We start from the raw sequence: 21,477 nt of genomic DNA, 5'->3' as shown, positions 1-21,477 counted from the left end.
GCGATGATTTTAAAGAAGTTTTGGAACTCGGCTACGTTTAGTACTTCTGCCTAGCGGCTATTTCTGCAATGACACCATTCTGCATATCTTGTGACAACCTTGAATAATTTTGTAAAGAAATGTGATGAATTGACAATGGTGTTAGCTCAAAGCCCAGTTGTTTTGGAACTCAACTACGTTTAGTATTTATAATAAAAAACTAGCCTAGCAGCTAGTTTTTAATTTGATGCACTAGTTATTCTCCCTTGTGATTAAAAATAAAACTAATTATTCACGGAATTTAATAATTCACGGAATTGACTGTTCCCGAAATTGCGAATTTTTATAACCAACGAATATTTTCATCCTGTAGGGTACAGTTATATAGATTATACACATGTATACCAAGATATCTGTGAACGTAATTTCTCCTTTTGGAGCAAATCTAGTTGCTTGTCATAAATTTAGATGAATTTAGTAGCAACAACTAGAGCTACCAGAGCTAACAAATTGTAGAACACAAAAATGTTTGACTCATCAACTGGCTTCGCTACGCAATCTATTTCACATTTACTTAGGTGTGCCTTGACCGTTTGCTCCGCATGATTTTGCCTATCTAGCTGCTGCTGACCCCTAGTCTGTCTGATTGGCTGGGTTTGGGTAGGTGCCATGAGGTTATCTAATCGTAATACTGGAAGACTAATTCTGGGTGGTATTTTTTTACCTGTGCTTTAGTATTTACTGACAAGAAAAGGAGAAGAATCAACCAATTTTAGGTCAGCAACTGACAGACAGAATACCGCTAAGATGTAGTGACATTAACAAATTTCAACTATATTCGTCAGCAATAAGCAACAGGACACTATTGCCAACAATATAAAAAAACAGTTAGCAACAGTATTCATGAAGTAATTGGAAAATATATATAAGAGAGAGCACAGGTCAGTTTTATATTATATACCTTGAGATATCATTGTTTTATGATTATCTTTAAGTGGACAATTCACTTTTGTTTGCTGTATGTCATTTACAAGTTGTATGTTTGAAGTTTAGAACACTCATAAGCTTTTTTATCTTATCCCATGACCAAACACAGCAAAGCGAGTGTTTGGGAGCTTTATGATAAATGCATATGCGCACACAACTTCCGAAAATTATTCATCAACGCCGTACCCAAAGCTTTGTACCGAAATCTCAAATTGTTCAACACATAATGTAATGCTAAAATTTTTTAATTGTTTCTAATGTGATATGTAAAAGACATTATATTGTTCTTTTAGAATCTGTAAATTAATCTATCAGATTATTGCATCACAAGTTAAAACCTTACTTTGTTAGATAGGCCCTACTAAACTTGGCGATCATGTTACATTGTTACATACCTACATATTTTATTATATTCATTATAAACTGGTAGGTGAGTTGATGTTCTAAAATATTGATTTAGCCAAGTGTATGTATTCAGTGAAACTGTAATATATAGTGTACATGTACGTACATGTATATATTACTCAACCAGAAATATTGAATTTCAAAGTTGATAGTAACAATTAAAGTAAACTGTTCTATTGCATACATTTATTTAGTCCAAGATAATATCCAGCAGGGAAAAGTACAATTTTCTAATAAAAAGTAAAATGACCAGACGTTGTAATCTAAAACAAATGCAGCAACTGAAGTGATTGACTCAAAATTAACAGTTCCGACTATACCCTCAAGAGCTTAGCTATGTAGTTGTGCATGACAGGTCTCTACCCATATGGCCAATCAGCAGGAGATGTAGCAGCTCAGAAGGAAGACGATGGTTGCAAGGATGAGTACCAGTTTCCTATGTCCATGTTCGGAAGACATTTCTCAAAGCTCTATGTAAGTCAACACAGCCTCTGGTCTTCATTTGTCACGAACAACGCCTATACACATTTATAAATATTTGGTGTTCGCATGATGGGCATGACTTAGAATAAATAGATCATCAAGTTATAAACCCTGGTATTGCGCGATCCCGGTATAGTTAGCACAACCGGCTGACTCAACTTCACCAAAATGAGGCTGTTTGTATATTTATTGAGCTCTTGCACCTTCGCTCCGAGTCAGAACTGTATGCAGATGTTGCTGACAGGTGTGCATCAATGGTCTTATCTCTCTGGATGGAGAGTATATAGCATGGACAACCAAAGCCTTTCCCATGAAAGCCAGTGAAAAAGCCACCCTTATTTGCCCTTACTGGGCTGATGCTGATCTTACAGTCGGGGGAACAGTGTGGAGTAGGGAAAGTACAGATCCAGACCTGCTGAAAAGGGCGTCAACCGAGGGTATGCTGTTATCCTATAGAGAGATATCAGACTTTTTAAGTCGCATGCTAAGCTTTAGAGGATGACCTCATAATGACCTTATGATGGCCTCTTTGACTAATAAAACAAATAGCTCAAAAGAAGCTGTTAGGATTTTTTTCCTGCTCAACCTTGCGCTTGACCTAAAAAAATTAGGTTTCTGGATGTAACCTAGGAAGTGCATAGGTTGTGTTGCTGCAGGGCTAGATAAAATTTAGCTTGGAGGAATCAAAAGTTCTGTGCAAAGTTTTTGTCATCTGCTGTGATTATTAGCAAAGCAAAAACATAAATGAATTAGTTTTTTTTATTTTTTGTAAGTGACAAGCGCATTCACCTCACAATCAGGATACACAGCAAAGAAACTGCTGATTGCAACATGGGATGAAGTCTATGCTTTTGACCTTCCTAACTCAGTGAGTACACAGCATCTATAGAATTGTTAATCCATCCATTCTCCACAGGCTCCACAAAATAAATGGTCTCGTTTGAGCTTTTGTTGCTACCATAACTTTATTTTGAATTACTGGATTTCACTCTGATAATCAAAAGTGTAAAAAATTGAAAACTTTTTAAACTAGCTTTTATGTTGTTTATCACTGAAGATGACCAAAAGGGTGAGTACATGCTTTTGTTAGTTAACATGTCTAGTTATGTACCTGTGGCTGATAGATAATCTACACTCATTATACACCTACATGTATATAGTATCTCACGGGATTGAGATTCTTAACAGAAGCTTTCCCTCTCATACAATTTAAACACTCACAAAAGGAGCTGGTGAAAAATGTAAAAAAACCATCAGGTCCAGCACAACCAGGAAATCCAGCACAACCAGGAATTCCAGCACAACCAGGAATTCTAAACCAGATTACCCAAGTGAAAGAAAGTCGGTATATTCTTGGCCTTCAACAGAGCTTATGCACATGTATCCTCTTCTTGAAGCCTCTTTCGTCAATGGATCACACTTAAAGGTTTACTTGCAACAAAATTCACATTACAGTTATTTGGTATCAAAACATTCACCATGTCTAACTCTGTTGTTTCGTAGGTGCCAAATATGTGGGAATGTGATTACAAGCTCTTAAAAGCTCAAAAACGAACAGTTAATCGCAGCTATCACAAAAACGCCGTAGTTTGCAATCCCTTTATTTTGACGACGTACTCAACTCCGCCTGGTTATTGTTTTGACACATGATGTTATCACGTGAAATTAAAGGCCAATAAAAGGCTCAATATAAAATGTCTCGTAACACTAGTTGATGACAAACACTTTTGGTTCTATCGGAAAGCTCATATCAAATATAGATGCTCGCTACTTCAATGTTTCATTTCAGTCTGGTCTAATTGTCTAGTCTTAGTCTGATCATGTGACCCATACTTCCTGCCAAATGGTGCAAACAATTTCTGCAGCATTTTTCGACTATCAGAGGTGACCAACAGGCTCATCATGTTCATCAGAGGATGCTATGCACTCCTTCGAACCAAAATTAAAAAATTAAACAAATTTTTACGGTAGGTTCTGAGATATCAGTGCTCAAAGTGACAACATTACAATAATGATGAATCTGACGCATAAAGACAATAGACATGATTTTATTGAATGCGTGAAGTATATTTGTAAAAATATTCCGACGAATGAGGTTGCATGAAAGTGTGAACAAACGCCATCGTGTTCAACTATGTCCCATTTGAGTTGTTTTGGAAAGGGATTCCAATCTATGGCATTTTCATGATAGCTGCAATTAACTGTTCGTTTTTGAGCTTTTAAAAGCTTTTAATCACGTTTCCACATATTTTGCATCTACAACACAGCAGAGTAAGACATGGTAAATCTTTTGATACCAAATAACTACAATGTGAATTTTGTTGCAAATCAACTTTTAATTCCATGATAGAATAGAAGCCTACTCATGCACAGCTTCTGCTTGCAGTAAAAGGATGAGGCTCGACCTTCCAGTAACTGTGCAACATTTATGTAAAAACAGTTTTGTAGAGTTGCTCTACCATAAATATGCATGAAAGTGGACAACTTCAACTCAGGTGGCAAAGAGTAATTTTTAACTACTCAATGATAGCAAATTCAATTGTTTCACAACAAGGCATGTCAACTTGGCGTCAATTTTATTTAGTTCTTTCCAAAATTGAAATAACTTGATAATCACATCAAAATTATCAAGCGGGAAGCAGAATATGTCACATAGAAAACTAGTGCAATAATATAAAATGGCACTTTTGTTTTTAAATTATAATAAACTATGAGGTGAAACTTTGAATATCCTTTTTAATTTTCAGTCTGGGTACTGCGGGTCAAGCTGTCAATGAACTTTTGATTGATGAAAAAGAAACATAGTAGCTCTGACTGATATTCCATTGTTCAAGTCATTTTATATCAACCTTTATATTTACACCAGCTGAATGCTACACATTCCTTCAAATTTTAATACATCTTATAAACAGTGACAGGTAATGTAGTTGCAATTGGCTAAGTTCCTTAACCCATTGAGTTTGAGTTACTCGAACTAGTCTGAATCTTTACTATAATAAGAGACATGTTTGAAGCCGTCTGAAACCTGCTTGTGCTTATAATTATGCTTATAGTCGTTATGATGCATTAACAGTAGGCCTGCTAGTACAAAAATACTAACCAATTGATTTTTTGTATGTGCTGCATAAATATGTACACAATTATCCTTATCATGGCAAGGCAGCTTAATGCAGTGGTTAATTTGCTTGTCTGCAGAATTGGAGGTTCTGAGTTCAAATCCACTGCAGTGCGAACTTTTGTTCCTATATTGCTTTATTGCTATAACTGGACATACGGATGACAAACACTCACATTTATATATTTAGATTCATCAATATAGAATAAGCTAAGGACAATAGTTGTATTTTCCAGATGATATGAAATACTCTTATTCTACTCAGTAGGTTCAGCATTTAATACTGTTTGTAGGGTGGTAATACATTTCAAGCTGTGATTGCATCTGATGGCGTAACTGCTGTCGCTATCTTCAACTATAAAAAGATTCAATGGATGCAAGGAGCTGCAGTCAATGCTTGTCCAGCTCAGGTACTACAACATACATAACATAGTTGTAACAAATGTCGGGTAATTATTTGGCAGCACATTTTTGAAATATTGCAGTGTTTAACCTATATCAAGACTAGCGGAATATCCGGCTTTGCATCGGTGTTAAAAATCAGCTTACAAACAGTGACAAGTAATGTAGTTGCCTGCCACTTGCTATTAGCGTGGCATGCTGCCAATGGCTAATTTGAGTAAGCTAGTATTGCTAAACTTATTACTGAGAGCCGTGAGAGCAAACATAACATGACGTTGTGTAACTCAGAGCGGTATGCGTATTATCACTCAAATAGTGACAAATATGGCTCATTGAATCCAACAATCTCGCGTAGCTCAATGGTATAGCATTTTGCATTGGGAACAGGAGGTTCTGAGATCAAATCTTCGGTGATATGAATTCTTCATTCCAAGATTTCAATAGTGATATCTGGACAAACCACACACACACACAAACTTTGAGATTTATCCCACAACCAAGCACGAGCGAAGCGATTGGTTGGGAGATTTATGATAAATGCACATGTGCACACAACTCCCGAAAACTATTCATTAGTGGCCGTAACCAAACCCATGTAGTGAAATTTCATCAACAAGTTTTACCAATTTTGTGTAGAGTCGTTTAAATATAATAACAATACAAAACACATATAAACCTTTTTAAATATGTTACCAAGTCTTTAAAAGGATACCGCAAGACCCTAAAACTAACCCATCTGATTGGATTATATGTACATAAATAGACAGATTAATTTGGCCTTAAATCGAAATAAAAAACTTGCAAGCCTATTGTAACAATATTTTTTTATTTCACTCCAGTTTGCAGAAAACTTCCAGACGTGTGAATGCTAATGATTGCTTTTTGTTACATATCGCTGTATGTTCGAACAGTTTATCAGCCTACGTTTTTTGTTCGGTTACCGAAGGTTTTTTAAATTATCTAGAGCATTAACCAGATTTCTTTACATCTTATCTACAAGCTAGGGCAAAACTACAATGCCCCTTTATGACAAGAATATTTCTTTAGTTCACTCTAGTTTGCAGAAAACTTCCAGACGCGTGAATGCTAATGCTTGCTTTCTGTTACATATCGCTGTCAAAACCATTCTACATTCACAACACAACCAACTTTCAAACTGTATATTACGCGGCAGCTTGCCGTTTTACTTTTAATATTGCATTTCAGAGATATAATAAACATATTTCTGTATTACTGTTGTTAGTTAAATTATGTACAGTAGGTTATGTCTGCAGCTTGAATTAATATTTATTTTATTGTTGTAAAACATAGGTTTGAGATAGTAGTAGATTAGGTCTGATTTTTTTACAACCTTTTGTTTTGCATAATTGACCTTTTGAATTTCATTTCAAAACAACTTGACAACTACCATGAACATACAACCTCCCAGAACACCCCGTCGTCGCATTGGCCGTCCATGTGTCTCCCAATTATTATGCAGGAGGAGAAATAGAAGGTCTTCACAGCAACCATCAACATCAAACGCTAATGTTCAACAACACGCTACTCAAAATAATAACAACAACTCACCTGATTCAGAGAATTCTTTAGTAGATGTTGTAGGCGAAGCCTACAATGTTGTAGGCGAAGCCTACAACATTTAACTAAAGAATTCTACTTTTGTAGAACTCTGACCTTTTGTAACTACTTTTTCAACAAGCAGCAGTACCCTTTCTTTTTTCTATTATTACTTTGGTCGTGGGCTGTATGACAGGAGAATTTCGAATATATATATATACATATATATATATATATAATTATATATATATAATCATATATATATATATATATATAGCTTTACTCCTGAGCACAAATGCTCTCATATATGGAGAACAAGCAAGTGAGAATATACCAATTCATTGACTTTTAGCCAGGGACGAATGTAAAGATTCAAATATGTTTCAATATATTTCCTAGATATCAAAATAAATCTTGGCTACTTTTTAAAAGAAAACCTAAAAACAACTTTGAGCTTCACGTGAACTCCTAATGTTTTACACGCTCTGATAATTTACATATTTATTAAAAGGTAAGTTATGCGCATGATGACTTTGGCTGCTCGTCCTGAAGGAAGTACCAGTGCTCAACAGATGTGGCATGTACAGTGTTTACTGTACAATACACTTGTTACATCAGTGCTATACACGGTGTATACTGTACAATACACTTGTTACGTCAGTGCTACACACAGTGTCTGCTAACACTTTGCCATCTACGTGCATCCCTGCCAAAAACAACACATTTCCCATGACCAGGTGATGTCACACCGAGGAGCACACAGGGATGGTGAGTGCGGAAGTGCTGTCCACCTTGTTGTTGAAGCCAAATAGACTACTTTTCTGCAGAAGAAAGAATGGCCTGTTGAACTGTCCATGAAGTAATGTAACCCTACACTGATGGCGGAATGCCGGCCCCACGGTGCCGAAAGCCAGGTCAGTCAGGGTAGACAGGCATGTGTAAGCGAGAAGACCCAGGAGACAGGCCGAGTCGCCAAGGCTGAAACAGACTCGACAATCTAAAGCTGTTTTTTAACAGCTGAACCAGCCTGGATTGACCGAGCGGCATCCCGCCAACCCACTTGCCAAGATGAGAAGATGAGTCAGCCAACAGCCTGCTTGCTCAGCCCAAAAAACACACCAAATGACCTTCAGCCCAAACTGAGTCCCGCTTGAAGTGACTAGCTCATGCGTTACGATGTCCCACATCTGACGCATCCCTTCATCACCATCAGGAAGATAGAGGGCGACAGTTGTTGGAAGATAGTCGTTGCTGGCAAAACCTAGCTCTTAAGACAGCCAGTTTGATACAGGCCAGAAAACTGACTGGGAAGGATCACACATTTTTAGAGACCGAGGTCTTGCACCTGCAGTACAGTGCCCAACAGCACCAGCTCTGGTCACATCTGATCTTTTCTACCAATGCTGACTGAACAGCTCCAGGGCAACCACTAATGAGGGAGAGTATGGCAAATAATCACTTAGGCCAGAGCCAGATGCCAGAATGAAACTGGCCCAAAGTGACTGACGCCACAACCAGGCTGACAACACGGCATCTGGTTACCGAGTCGACCACACTTCCAAGGGGCAGAGTCAAGCAAAGGCAAAAGATATAAAGCCACAGAAGTGACCAAAAGCAGAGCACCTGGAATTCTCACTGTATGCAGTTACTTATATGTCCATTGCATATTTAACTGTGCTATATTATATTTGCTAGAAAATATATACATTCATTGCTTTGCACTCGAGTGGTTTGTTTTCTTGTGGAGCCAGTAGAGAAACTCGGTTGGTTCTTTTACAAAATGATAATGATGAAATAAATATAACTAAAATGTCATAATTGAAAGCACTCAGATTTGGTATAATGGAATACAGAGACACATCAAAACAGAAACTTATCAATACTATCCTGTAACATACAACTTATAATTATGTAAAGTGTATGTTTCGGGTCAGTTCTTTTACGGCCACGTTTTTGAAAAGTAATCTTGGGTACAGGATGAACTCCTCTAACAAAATCAAAGACAAACCTTTAGAGGACTATTAATTAGATCAACCACGGCTGGGCGTTTTTCTATTTGAAAGCCAAGTGCTCCACTCACTGCAACATCCTATCATTAAAGTCACGTTTCTCCACACCTAAAAAGTTACAGGCAGTTTTACTCTGTAATCATGCTCCTTACTACTCTATGAAATACTCTGTAATTAACTGAACTAATTACTCTTCAAGAAACTCCTCAAGAAAAGATAATGCTCACTCATAAGATAAACTTTACATTCAATTGTTGAAAGCTAAGGCTATTCAATAACTCGAAAAATTGACCTGATCAGTTCTTATTTAATTTGAGACAACTATTTAACTATTTATAGGTTGGGTTCGATGCAGGAGATGGTAGACATTTTTACGCTACTCCAAATTCCCGATCATCAAGAGTTAAGAACATCACTTCTTATAGTAATGTTGGTATTCCTGGAAGGATGGTATTTTATCTTGGAACTGCAGGAAACGCATCGCAAGGCAATCAGGGAATTGTCCTTCCTGGTGAGTATCTTGAAGACAGTATAGGGAAAATTTACAGTCATGTATGACTCAAACTCAGACAATTGAAACCTCTTTGACTTAGTTCTTAGGCTAACTTTTACCGCCTTTGCCTTTTATCAAAAGTAATCTAGCACTCTAGTTTCATATTTTTAGTAAGGATGTAGCTTGTGTTTTTAAGCTCGCAAAAATAAGCAATTAATTCATGTGTTTATGATTAAAACTGGGGTGAAAAGACAGATAAGTGCTCGTCAAATGGGTGCAGATTGGTGAAAGACTGGTGACAAACAGGTGACATACAGGTGACAAACAGGTGACAAACAGGTTGCTAACAGCTGACAAACAGGTGACAAGCAGGTGACAAAACGGTGACAAACAAGTGACAAAAAGTGATGAACAGGTGACAAACTAGTATCAAAACAAGTCACAGACAGACACAAAACTACATGATATAATCGTTGGTCTTGGTTACCCATGTGACATAAAGTATGACTTATTAAATATTTATTTGTTTTTATATTTATTTGGATTCTATTTCTGACTATTATATCAATGAAAAATTGCTACTAATGTGTAGCAGACCTACAAATTAATGTTTTCACAAATACTTGTTAATATAAAATGACTAGGTGAATGCCTGACTTTAAACAAATAATAAAAATGATTTTGCACAAATATTCAACATTTAGTTACCATCTAACATTTAAATGATGGTGTTTGTTTATTTCTGTGTATGCTATATGGTTAGCTAAGTTTATGCTTTATATAAATGTATTTATAGTCTTTTAGGAAAGTCTAGGCAGGTATTTTTCTTCTAGTAAAGTTTTTTTCTAGTAAATTGGCTCAAGTGTGAAGTGTAGGTGTTTTAATCCCCAATAAAAATTAATAGATAGAATAATTATGTGCACAATTATTCCAATGTATCGCAAGTAGGCTGTGTGGCTTCATGGATAGAATGCTTGCCTACATACCTGGAGGTTCTGACTTCAAAAGCAGTGCGAAGCAGATTTGTGTACCTAAAACTTTGTCGCTGTAATTGGATACACAAATGGCAAACACTAAAATTCATATATGTAGATATTTATACTTCATCTGGGTATTTTGCTCCAAATATACAAATTCATACATTTAATAAGTTGCACACAATTACAGTACATTTTCATGTATCAGTTATCAGCAGAGTTTGCTACCACTAAATTAAAACTCACTGCTGATGCAAATTCTATATACATTTGACATATATATTGTAAAAGAACCTGTATTCTGGTCAGTCTGCGACCGAGCCCGGTTAGAATTGTGGAATTTTTCTTATTGACACCAAACTTAAGAGTGCTTGCAATAATAATTAGTCATGATGTAACGGAATCTATTGAGTTCCTCTATTTGCTCCACCAGGAAACAAACCACTCAAGTGTAAGACAATGTATATATTTTTCAAATGTATAATAATACAGTCAAGAGTGTACATACAATTAACTGCATAGAATAAGACTTCTAGTTGCTCTGATTTTAGTCTCTTCTGTGACGCCTTTTATAGCTCTTTGCCTTGGTTTGGCACTACCCATTAGTACTATGGTCGAATCAGCAGCCAACCTCCAGCCAATCGGAAGTATCATCAGGGGTCATGTCGTCTGCTGACTTGGGGCTCAGCTTGGTAGTAGCATCGGTTCCCTCGCGGTTGGCTTTTCTCTCATATCTGGCTCTGGTCTCGGTGATCGCTCACCACACTCTCCTCCCAGTGAAGGCCTCGAGGACCACCCACTCAGTGTAGCAAGGCAAGATCAGCTGCGACTAGAGCTTTTGCTGTCAGGCACCATACTCCTGATGGCAAACCTCGGACTTTGCAAAGGTAAAATGTTTTTCTGTTAGTTTTCTGGTCCGTATTAATCTGGCTGTCATCAGGACTGGTTCCTACCAGCAGTGGCTGTTTTCCAACAGCTAGTGAGCTCTCTCTTTCTGACAGTGAGTGATGGGTTCATCAGCTGTTGGACAGCCCAACACATAAGCTAGTCATTCCGAATGTGACTTGGTTCGGGCTGTGAGTTTTTCAGCATGTCTCTTAAGCTTGACAGGCAGGCTGTCGGTTGGGTGTTTAGTCAATTTAGAGTGGCTCAGCTGCAGAGAAATGAACCTGGATTGCCAAGTCAGCTTCAGTTCTGGTGACTCAATCTGCCTTGTGAGTCAGCTCACTCCCTTAATCACGTCTCTGTCTAAACTTCAAGCTCTTTAAGGGACCGACGTGCTGCGGTCAGCGTGGAGTTATACGGCTTCATCAAAAGGTCGGCAGGCCATTCTCTCTTCTGCAAAAAATGCTCCACTTGTCTTCATCGATGCGTTATACAACACTCCCGCATTTGCCATCTCTATGTGTTCCTTGGTGTGACATCATCTGGTCACGTTCAACGTGTTGCCATCAGTAGGAAAACACAAAAATGGCAAAGTGCTGTAGTACATGTTGATTGCTCCTCCGGATGCTGGTACTGACACCACACAGTCCGCAGGTGCTGTGCTTGCCTTACTTGGCCTCAGTAAACCCTTGTTCAAGTGACGTCACTAACTAAGCACTCTGTCCGAATAATGTCTTTCTTGGTCAGCTCGGCATGCAGCTTTTCCAATCCTACATGTGGCTTCCAGAGCTTAGTCTGGGTTCGAATCCTGGTCAGCCCTTTAGTCAGCTTAATATTGGTCAGGCAAGAAATCCAAGCCACCTTGGCAAACCTGGAATCTCTTGCCTGACCAAGGTTGAGTTCATCAAACCGGAGTTCACCAAGCCGGAGCTTGACAGGCCAACTTGTTTTACCTTCTGTACCTTGTCAGCTCTCTCATGAATCTTGATAAGTTTATCTTTGTTCAGCTGGCTGCTTGTCATCTCCTTGAATGGCACGATTTGAGCTGGCATCGGCTAAGTGCTGGAAGGCAGAGTGCCAACCAGGTGTGAGTCAACATGAGTCGCTCTTCTGTTTGAAACAGAGCTGCTCATGGCTGCAGCCTGGTGAATACGCTTTCCTTTCTCACTGCTGAAAGGCCCACTATGCCGTCCAAATCTGGCATGCCGTGCTTTTACACAGAGACACAGAGTCCTTGTCTAAGTTTAGGAGGTCCGCCAAACATTCTTATTTTCCTGCCTCTAATAGCTTCAACAAGTTCAACATAACTGCAAGAGAATCCAGTCTTACCTGGTTGAGCCATGTTGACAGGTTAGTAAAGATGTTGAATAGTGCTAGGTAGGTAAGTATTGGTACGTGTCCAGGAAAGTACTGGCCCTTCGTGGTGTGCAATTGCAAATGGCCCTGGTCTACTTAGCTCTTTGGATTGTCGCCTTTTCTCAGGCTCTGTATCCTTACGCGAGAGTCGCTTAAAATTGGTTGTCACAGCAAATAGCTGCGCCCACTCTTCATACTGGTCCGGCTGCTAAGTGATCTTAGCTGGCCATTGGCATGACAAATGGCACCTGATGTCATTGGCTCTGGGCATCGGGGTCAAACTGGTTGTTTCGAAATATTGGCCTGTTGCTCGTCCACCCTCTTTTGGAGTTCTTTCAGCCAAGCTTAGAGTTCTTTCTGAACTCTGAGTTGCTCGTAACCTCATCTTGTGGTTTCGCCATTTCCAGCTCGTCTTTCAGCTCAGCTTTAGTTTCTTTCCTGTTAGCCCTGGTACCTTACATGCTAGGGCCTATATTTGATGGTGGCTGGTGCTTATCCTAGCTTTTCTGGGCTAGCATGGAAGGGTTTAAGCCGACTCTCATTCTAAACAGAGGATTGTCATTAGCGCTCTTTCGGGTGAGTGTGATTGAGCCAGGCTTTTATGTTCCACGAGCTTGCCCTGTAGCTTAGGATTGTCTCTTCTTTTTTTGTTTATTAGCCAAACCCGGATTTCTGGGGTGCAGAGTGAAGGCTCCTCCTTGTCTTTTTGCCAGATGACCAATTTCTCCTCTCTGAGAGTTGCATGCACCTTCTCCAGCCACTTGAGTGTTTCTGCCACATACTCATGTGTTGGCTGAGCCTCGGTGGGTAGTGAATGAAAGTCTAGCTAATCCGACAACCGTAATTCTTGGCTGAGCATATACAAGTTGGCCATTTATACTGTTGCCGAGTGAAGTGCGTCTCGGGACGCTCTCATCAATTGTGGGAGGAACGTATCCTGCTTTTTTGGCCTGGCGTCAGCAGCAGAGCTTGAAAGAAAATGCCCAACGGTCAATTATTCTGCTCTACAATTCCATTGGCTTGAGGGTGGTATAGGCTGGTGTTAGTCCTATCTACACGCCAGAGCTAGCACAACTGAGTCATTAACTGAGTCTTGAACTGTGCCCCTTAGTTGATGTGGATATGTTCTAGCAGGCCTATATAGCAGAATACCCACTCATCCAGTGCTCTAGCCACTACTGGAGCCACTACTCAATACCATAGTTTACTTGTTCTTTATTGGGGTCATCGGCCTCAGTCTCACCAAGTCCATGACTACTTTCTGCTAAGGGCATCTTGCATATAGCCTTTGTTTGCAGCCTCTCATCCAGTGTGAAAAGGTCAGTGAGTACCAGCCCGGTCTGATTATTTCTCGGAATGGTGTCAAGAGAACTAACTAGGTCAGAGACTAGTTTTTTCCATACCTGGCTAGTGCATAACCTTTGCTTTCCAAAATCTGTCTTAGTTGCACTATGCTTAGCGGCCTGGAGCACCTCACTGCTCTTTGACAGTTTCTTGGTGGTTGCCACCAGGTCAGTACTAAGTCAGCTAAAGGCGGATCATCATACTACCAACTCCAAGGTTAGCCCAGACCTGAATCTACCATACAGGGAAAAAATTTCTGACCATACAAGTTTATTCTGAAATGGCTTACAGCTTTTTACTGACAGCACTTGCTTTTAGCGGTACACAATAATTCGGCTCTAACAGTGTCAGTCTTGTAGTAGGAAGCGATCACTTTCTTCTTGCCTTCCGGCATATGGAACAGCACCGCCCCTGTGTCATGTTTGCTGGCATCAGTATTTAGGATACACTGACCCTGGAAATCCAGTATTTCAGGACAGGTGAGTTATGGTGAGGTCTGATACTGTCTTAGCAGCACCAGGTGCTTGTTTTTTCTTTAGACTATTTTAGGGCTTTTTTTGGCTGTCAGCTTACGCAGCAGTCAAGCTATGAAATTTGAGAATGCACAGCTGGTAGTACCCAACAGTACTCAAAAACCCTTGTAGCTCTTTGATTCCCTCGAGGTGCAGTTCACTCCCTTACCACTTCCACTTTGGCCAGGTGAGTGGATACGCTGCCCTTGCTGACAATATGGCTAAGGTATCAGACTTCAGGATGAATAGGACGTGAATAGGTTGACTTGGGGACTTACAAGAACATCGTAATAGCATCACATCTTGCTTGGTAACAGCGTTTATACGTTAGTAGTTGATTCCACATCACCACTTTTCATCTTTTTTTTAAACTAGCATGATTGGCAAGCTTTAGATTCTTTCACTGGGCTCTACGAAGCCTTTTTGCATAAAACCTTGCAACTGTTTTTCTGCCTACCATTCCTTTTGGACAGTTCGAGTTGGTAGGAAGGCTGGCAAATTAGCCAAGTGCTTTCATTTAGCGGGCAGGAATGTTCAACTTCGGAGGCCCTCTGTCACTCGTGCTAAAGACAGTTTCATAACAAGTCATTAGGTTAACCAGTCTTTTTGTTTGAGCTGGCTTCTGGAAAGTGGATGGAGCAGTTTGGAACAGGGCTTGTACGTGTGCGGGCATTCTTTCCTTGGTGGGCTGTGGTGGACTGTTGGGGCAGCCCTCTGTCAGCTTGAGAGGGCAGTAATCGTGGATGATGACTCAGCAGCAGATGGCTATCTTTGTTTGAACTAAAGTCACAATTTCCCAGACCATTTGAAGTTTGATTTGCAACAGGTGCCTAGGTCTGTTTGTACAGGTCAGTGGCTTTTCACCCAATCAGACCTTGGGCTGCTCAAACTCCAAAGAGCAATGGTGGTAAGCAACTAAAAGTGGCATCCCTAAGATGGTGTTCTTGCTAATCTAGCTTGGCACAAAACTTCTTCAGTTTTTGTGTCGTGTAGCCAAATGGGAAGTAAGCCAAATCACCTAACAGAAAGGTTGCCATATTCTATCTGCCAAAGCCCATGGCTGTCATTTCTTCCAGCCGGTCTCACACAGCAATTTGTAACCAGTTCAACACTTGTTTACTCAGCAAGTTCGTTATACAGCTGGTATTGAGCAGAAAATGAACAAGCCAAACCTCTAGCTTTTAAAAAAGATATCAGCTCTTTGAGTGAGGCCTGGGCCATTGCTGTGTCTTACTCAGAGCATCCAAGAAAATCGGGTAAAGTTATCCTCATATCGTAGTGGAGTCGCGTCATCCAGCTGGTGGACTCCAGGCCATATGAGCGCTTGCAGTTCCTGCTTTTTAGGTCACATAGACTGTGTGAAGGTTGGCTCTATCGCTTTTAAGGCAGACTTTCAACTGGTGTGTCCAGATGGAGCCAGTACGTAATTCTTCAGACAGTTTTTGGGCTAATCCGTGCTTAACCATTCTTAGACGGTGCCCAGTTTGTTTGTCAGCTAGGGGCTTCTGGCTGGGTTTGGAGCAGTTTTACCAATTTTAAGGCAGACAGCTGGCTTGGTCTTTTAGTCATGTGCCATAGTAGTAAGACCAGTGGGATTCCTCCTGTCTCTATTTTGTGCCTTGGACTGTGACTTAGTCATTCATAAGGTGTGGAGATGCTCATTGGGTACTGCTTCAGAATCAGGCTGAGACTGAATCTATTCAAGGACTGATAATAGTTCCACGTGGTCATAGAGATGTTTTCCAACTGGGCCTCTCTTTGTCACACCCTTGCAGGGTAGATTCATTTGTCAGTTCTCCATTGGCACTGGGTCACAATGCCAGCTTTTTAGCGCGCAGCCTCGTGTAACTAACAGCTGCCACTACCATTGTGGCATTTCGCCATATTTTGGACTGGCTACCTCTGGTTTTGGCGATTCCCACAAAATTGCCCCTTTCTGTCGCATGTCCACCAGATGGTGGGCTTCAGCGGTGTTGTTTCTTTGAGAGGGTCGCTTCTGTAATAAAGTTTTGAGAAACTTGCAAAAAAATTCCAAACTCCTAAAAATCTAGTATTTTTAGGTATCTAGTATCGACCTGACAAAAAGTCACCATGCTTTACATACGTATGTGTATGAAGTTGTTAGAAAATGTTGAAATGCCTGGTATTGGTACGGACTAACAGACAGACACAATGGTAGTAGGATTTATTAATATAGATAAATATTCTGGTTGAAACATTGTAATTATTTGACATACTGACAGACTTGCACTTCACAGGCCAATGACAAACATGATATAGCGTCATATTAGTGTATTCAATTATCTATGTGGCTTCCTGAAAGTTTATGCTGTGGGCATTGCATCAATACTGCATATTTGTAAAATCTGAGGCTATCGTAGAAGCTCGAATAAAATAACGTGAAATAATCACGGGCGGAGAGATTTTATCATTATGCCTAGCTTAGTCAGATGTGCATTGCTGAGCAGTGCAAGTTTATTAGGTGCCAGTGTATATCATTAGAATCCATAATATAATTTTGTGTAAGGTTTAAAAGTTTGAAAATTGCAAGTTTTCATAACTAAATTTTTGCTTCCTTACTTTTCAAACTTGTTAAAATATTTTCAAAAAAGTGCCAAGGTCTGAAATTAGCAACATTTGAATGCAAGATCGCCCAAAGGGCAAAACAAGAAAGACAAATCAGTGTATGATAAAATTGTATCAAATCGTATTACTGCACAAAGCTTGTAAATTCTCTCCTTTTGGTAATACCTATAAATGTGAGTTAATAGAACGAGCAGTAACTAACTTTTACATAAGAAGTATTTGTTTTTATTTTAGTAGAATAGCTATGTTAACAGTGCATCAGCAAAACACTGTAAAACTTGCAGACAGATTAGAGCTAATGTATAATTAATAATTTTTAGAAAAACATTGTCCCACGACCAAGCACGAGCAAAGTGATTGTTTGGGAGATTTATGATAAATGCACATGTGCACACAACTCCCAAAAAATTAGCCGTTAGCGGCCGTGACCAAACCCTTTTACCGAAATCTCTTCAACAAATTTAACCATTTTTGTGTAGAGTCTTTCAGGTATAATAATGATACAAAACACATATAAACCTATTTAAATATGTTACCAAGTCTATGACAGGTTACTGCAATATCCTAAAACTAACTCCATCTGATCGGATGATACATGAATAGACAGATAATTCAGCCTAAAATCGAAATAGAAACTTGAGAAGCTTTTCATACTCAAAATTAAGACCAGCCAACGAAACGCTAATAAGGCCGTGCTACAGATAGGTAGTATAACGATTAAATCGTCTAAATTTCATGAGAAAAACGTTCACATTTTACCAGTCTATGGAATTGTTTAATTGCCGAAGGTTTCTGTTGTTAACTTGGAAGTATTGAAAAGTGATCGTTTCTTTTTGCCGATTTTATTATTTGAATTAATAATTTCATTTTATAAAAAAGTTATTATAATATTTAATGATAAGAATAATCATTAGAATTTACAACATCGAAGTATATAATGATTGCATTGTCTAATCGCTGAAGGTTTCTTTAATTAACGTAGACCGTTTGAGGCGTAGACCAATTTACAGGTACGAAAATGAGGTACACAGTTTATCAGCCTATGTTTTTTGTCCAATCACCGAAGGTTTTATTAAACTATCTAGAACATTAGCTAGATTACTTTACATCTTATCTACAAGCTAGGGCCGAACTACAATGCCCCTTTGTGGCAAAAATATTTCTTTATTTTACTCCAGTTTGCCGAAAACCTCCAAACACGTTAATGCTAATGCTTGCTATCTGTTACATATTGCTGTCAAAACCATTCTACATTCAACACAACCAACTTTCCACTTTTCAGCACAACTTTCAAACTGTGTATATTACACGGCAGCTTGCCATTTTACTTTTAATATTGCATTTCAGAGATATAATAAACATATTTCATTATTGCTGTTGTTAGTTAAATTACGTACAGTAGTTTAGGTCTACAGCTTGAAATAATCTTTATTTTATTGTTGTAAAACATAGGTTTGAAATAGTAGTAGATTAGGTCTGATTTTTATACAACCTTTTGTTTTGCATAATTGTCCTTGTGAATTTCATTTCAAAACAACTTGACAACTACCATGGACATACAACCTCCCAGAACACCGCGTCGTCACAGTAGCCGTCCACGTGTCTCCCAATTATTACGGAGGAGGAGAAATAGAAAGTCCTCACAGCGACCATCAACATCAAATGCTAATGTTCAACAACACGCTACTCAAAATAATAACAACAACTCATCTAATTCAGAGAATTCTTTAGTAGATGTTGTAGGCGAAGCCTACAACATCTAACTAAAGAATTTTACTTTTGTACAATTCTGACCTTTGTAACTACTTTTTCAACAACCAGCAGTACCCTTTCTTTTTTCCATTATCACTTTGGTCGTGGGCTGTATGACAGGGGAATTTTTAGTAATCTTTATTTTGGTTTGAATTTGGTGTTTGTATTGTTCCACCTGGCAATAACAGCTACTTACATAAAACTTCTTTTTGCAGATATCAGAGCAGCAACATCTGTTAGCTCCGTAACAAGCAGCTCGGAACAATCCACTTCTATCATCACTGCTTCTCTTCCGCTAACATCTGTTATTGAGTCAACAGGCAGCTCTGAACAATCCACTTCTATCATCACTGCTTCTCTTCCACTAACGTCTGTCACTGAGTCAACATCACGGGTAACAGAAAGTGCAATCCTGGAGAATCAAACAACTACCATTGTTGTATCTTGTATTGTACCTGTAGTTGTACTGCTTCTCGCTCTTCTGATTATCGCACTCATTGTGAGACGGAAAAAGAAGAGGCAGCAAATGTCTAGTCGAGAGTCAGCTCAAACTCTGTAATAAATGCTTTTGAATATTCCTTTCATATGTTTATGTTGTTCATGGTTTGTTGTGATTTCTACTACATCTTCAATTTTATCTCATACCATAGCTGTTTAAGCTACCTTATTTAAACTGTTCAAATTACCTTATTCGTGACTGTTTTACTTTTCTGGTTAGTTGTACATGCACAGTCCATGGCTATTCTTAAAGATGTGACTGTACCTCACTGTTTTATTTTCAATAAACAGCCATTATGTGTGTTTGTCCTGAAATAGTTTCCTTAAATATTCACACACTGCTGAAGTAAATAATTATCTAACTGATGACTACTCAAGTAAAGCTAATAAATAGTGCTCAACACAAACTATGATAGTAAATCTACATATAATTCAAAGATTAGTGTGTACTTGGCTTTCAGTCGCTGTCAGTTTCATGGATAAGGGCTGATCTCTCACCAGGCTGCACATTTTAAAATACTCCAGCAATATATATATGTATATGTTCAAGAAGTAGGTTTCTTTGTAAGTTACAATACATAAATGATTCTTTAATTTATTCTTGTCACATTGATTATATTTTTGATAATATTGGCAAGTGGTTGGTTAACATCAATAAGGTTCAAAAGGCTCAGTTTTGTTGGTAGCCCCAGTGCCTTAGAATAACCAATGTAAATGTACGAGGACCTAGCCATCATTGATACAACTTGTATATAGGATTTTGATCAAAGCTTCACAAGTATACCAATAGGAAGTAATATTTGGTGTAGACCACAGCAACTGGACTACTGAAATATCATGACACTATTGTAGTTCCTAAGGCTTATCAAATGATAGCTATATGTATTTAATAGCAGGTTAGACTTTGACATTGTCAACTTAACATCTGCATATATATATTAAACTCCTAAGTAAATATACAGAAACATACCGTAAGTTCTCATGCTCAAGCCGGGCGGCTTGTCATTGGGCGCAGCTTCTGGTTCAAGGTCATAGACCGTGGCTAAAGGCCAAACTTTTAAAACTTACGTGAGGCTCACGGTGGCTTCTCGATAAATGCAGTCTCTGCTATAACCATAGAATCGCATTCATGATACACTTTTATGTACATGGTATTGGCGATCTACTCGTTTATTTTCAAGGTCATGTTTATGGAATACTTTAGACTAAAGAAGAATTTATCACTTTTAGTCGAGATGAATTCGTGACAGACGAGTGAGAGACAACTGGTTGGGAGCGTGTTAATACCTGCTGACATCGAAGCAGAAACTATGGACCAAACTGAGTGCAAAACTCACCACATCAAACAAATTGCAGCAAGCCACAGGTGTTCAGTTATTTCACATCGTTAGCAGCAGCTAGGCTGAACTCATTAACTTGATACAACCATGTCCACTAGTGCTAAACTTTCTCGAAAACCCTTGTGTAGCCTATAAGCCCTTTAACAGCGCAATAAAAATTTAGCTGAGACATGGCAAGTAAGTTCTTGATGCAAATGTTCAGGAATTTTAATTCGAACTTGGAAGTAAAAGAAAATTCTTTTCACGTGCACTTATGTAGCCTGTTTTCTTATTCAAGAGGACGGGATATAGCAAAACTCGTCTTGACACTCTTGCTCCCAAAGGGGTCAATGATGACAAAACCTCAGTCGTTAGCCGCGGTCTGTGGGCATATACGGCTTGTTGGTAAGGGTGGCTAGATACCACAGACGGCTTGTTGGAAGATTATTTTTTCCTTCGTGAGTCATCTGTGTGCGAGCACAAGCCGCGCGGCTTGAGCATGAGGACTTACGGTATATTCTAGATAATGAACAAATGAGTACCATAATATACATTATAAACTTGCAGATTAGCCTAGTTATACAGTCTATGCTCAATATAAACAAGAAAATTTACTATCATAGTAATGAAACAATCTTATCTTTTATCTTAATGAATATTTTAATAATATATTTATATTACCTATGACCTTGCTAAATAGAACCTGCCAAAAATGATTGTGCAAATATTAGAGCAATTCCTTTTTGCTTGTCCATTTAATCAGAGCAAACTAGAGAGCATCCTGTGATGTGTACACCAACTAATATTATTTGCGTTCA

General features: G+C 38.8%; 1 protein-coding gene across 1 annotated transcript in view; it reads left to right on the top strand.

The window, feature by feature from the left end:
- Positions 1-21,477, top strand: part of LOC137391538 (uncharacterized) — a 95,967-nt gene that overhangs the window by 56,589 nt on the left and 17,901 nt on the right. Inside the window, exon 4 of the mRNA XM_068078047.1 lies at positions 19,058-19,236. Coding sequence (XP_067934148.1) covers positions 19,058-19,236 — 179 coding nt within the window. The remainder of the gene's footprint in view (positions 1-19,057; positions 19,237-21,477) is intronic.

This window comes from Watersipora subatra, chromosome 1, assembly GCF_963576615.1.
Source record: "Watersipora subatra chromosome 1, tzWatSuba1.1, whole genome shotgun sequence".
In the NCBI taxonomy this organism is placed as follows: Eukaryota; Metazoa; Bryozoa; class Gymnolaemata; order Cheilostomatida; family Watersiporidae; genus Watersipora; species Watersipora subatra.
The sequence above is the reverse complement of the archived record's forward strand: the minus strand, read 5'-3'. Positions and strand labels throughout refer to the sequence as shown.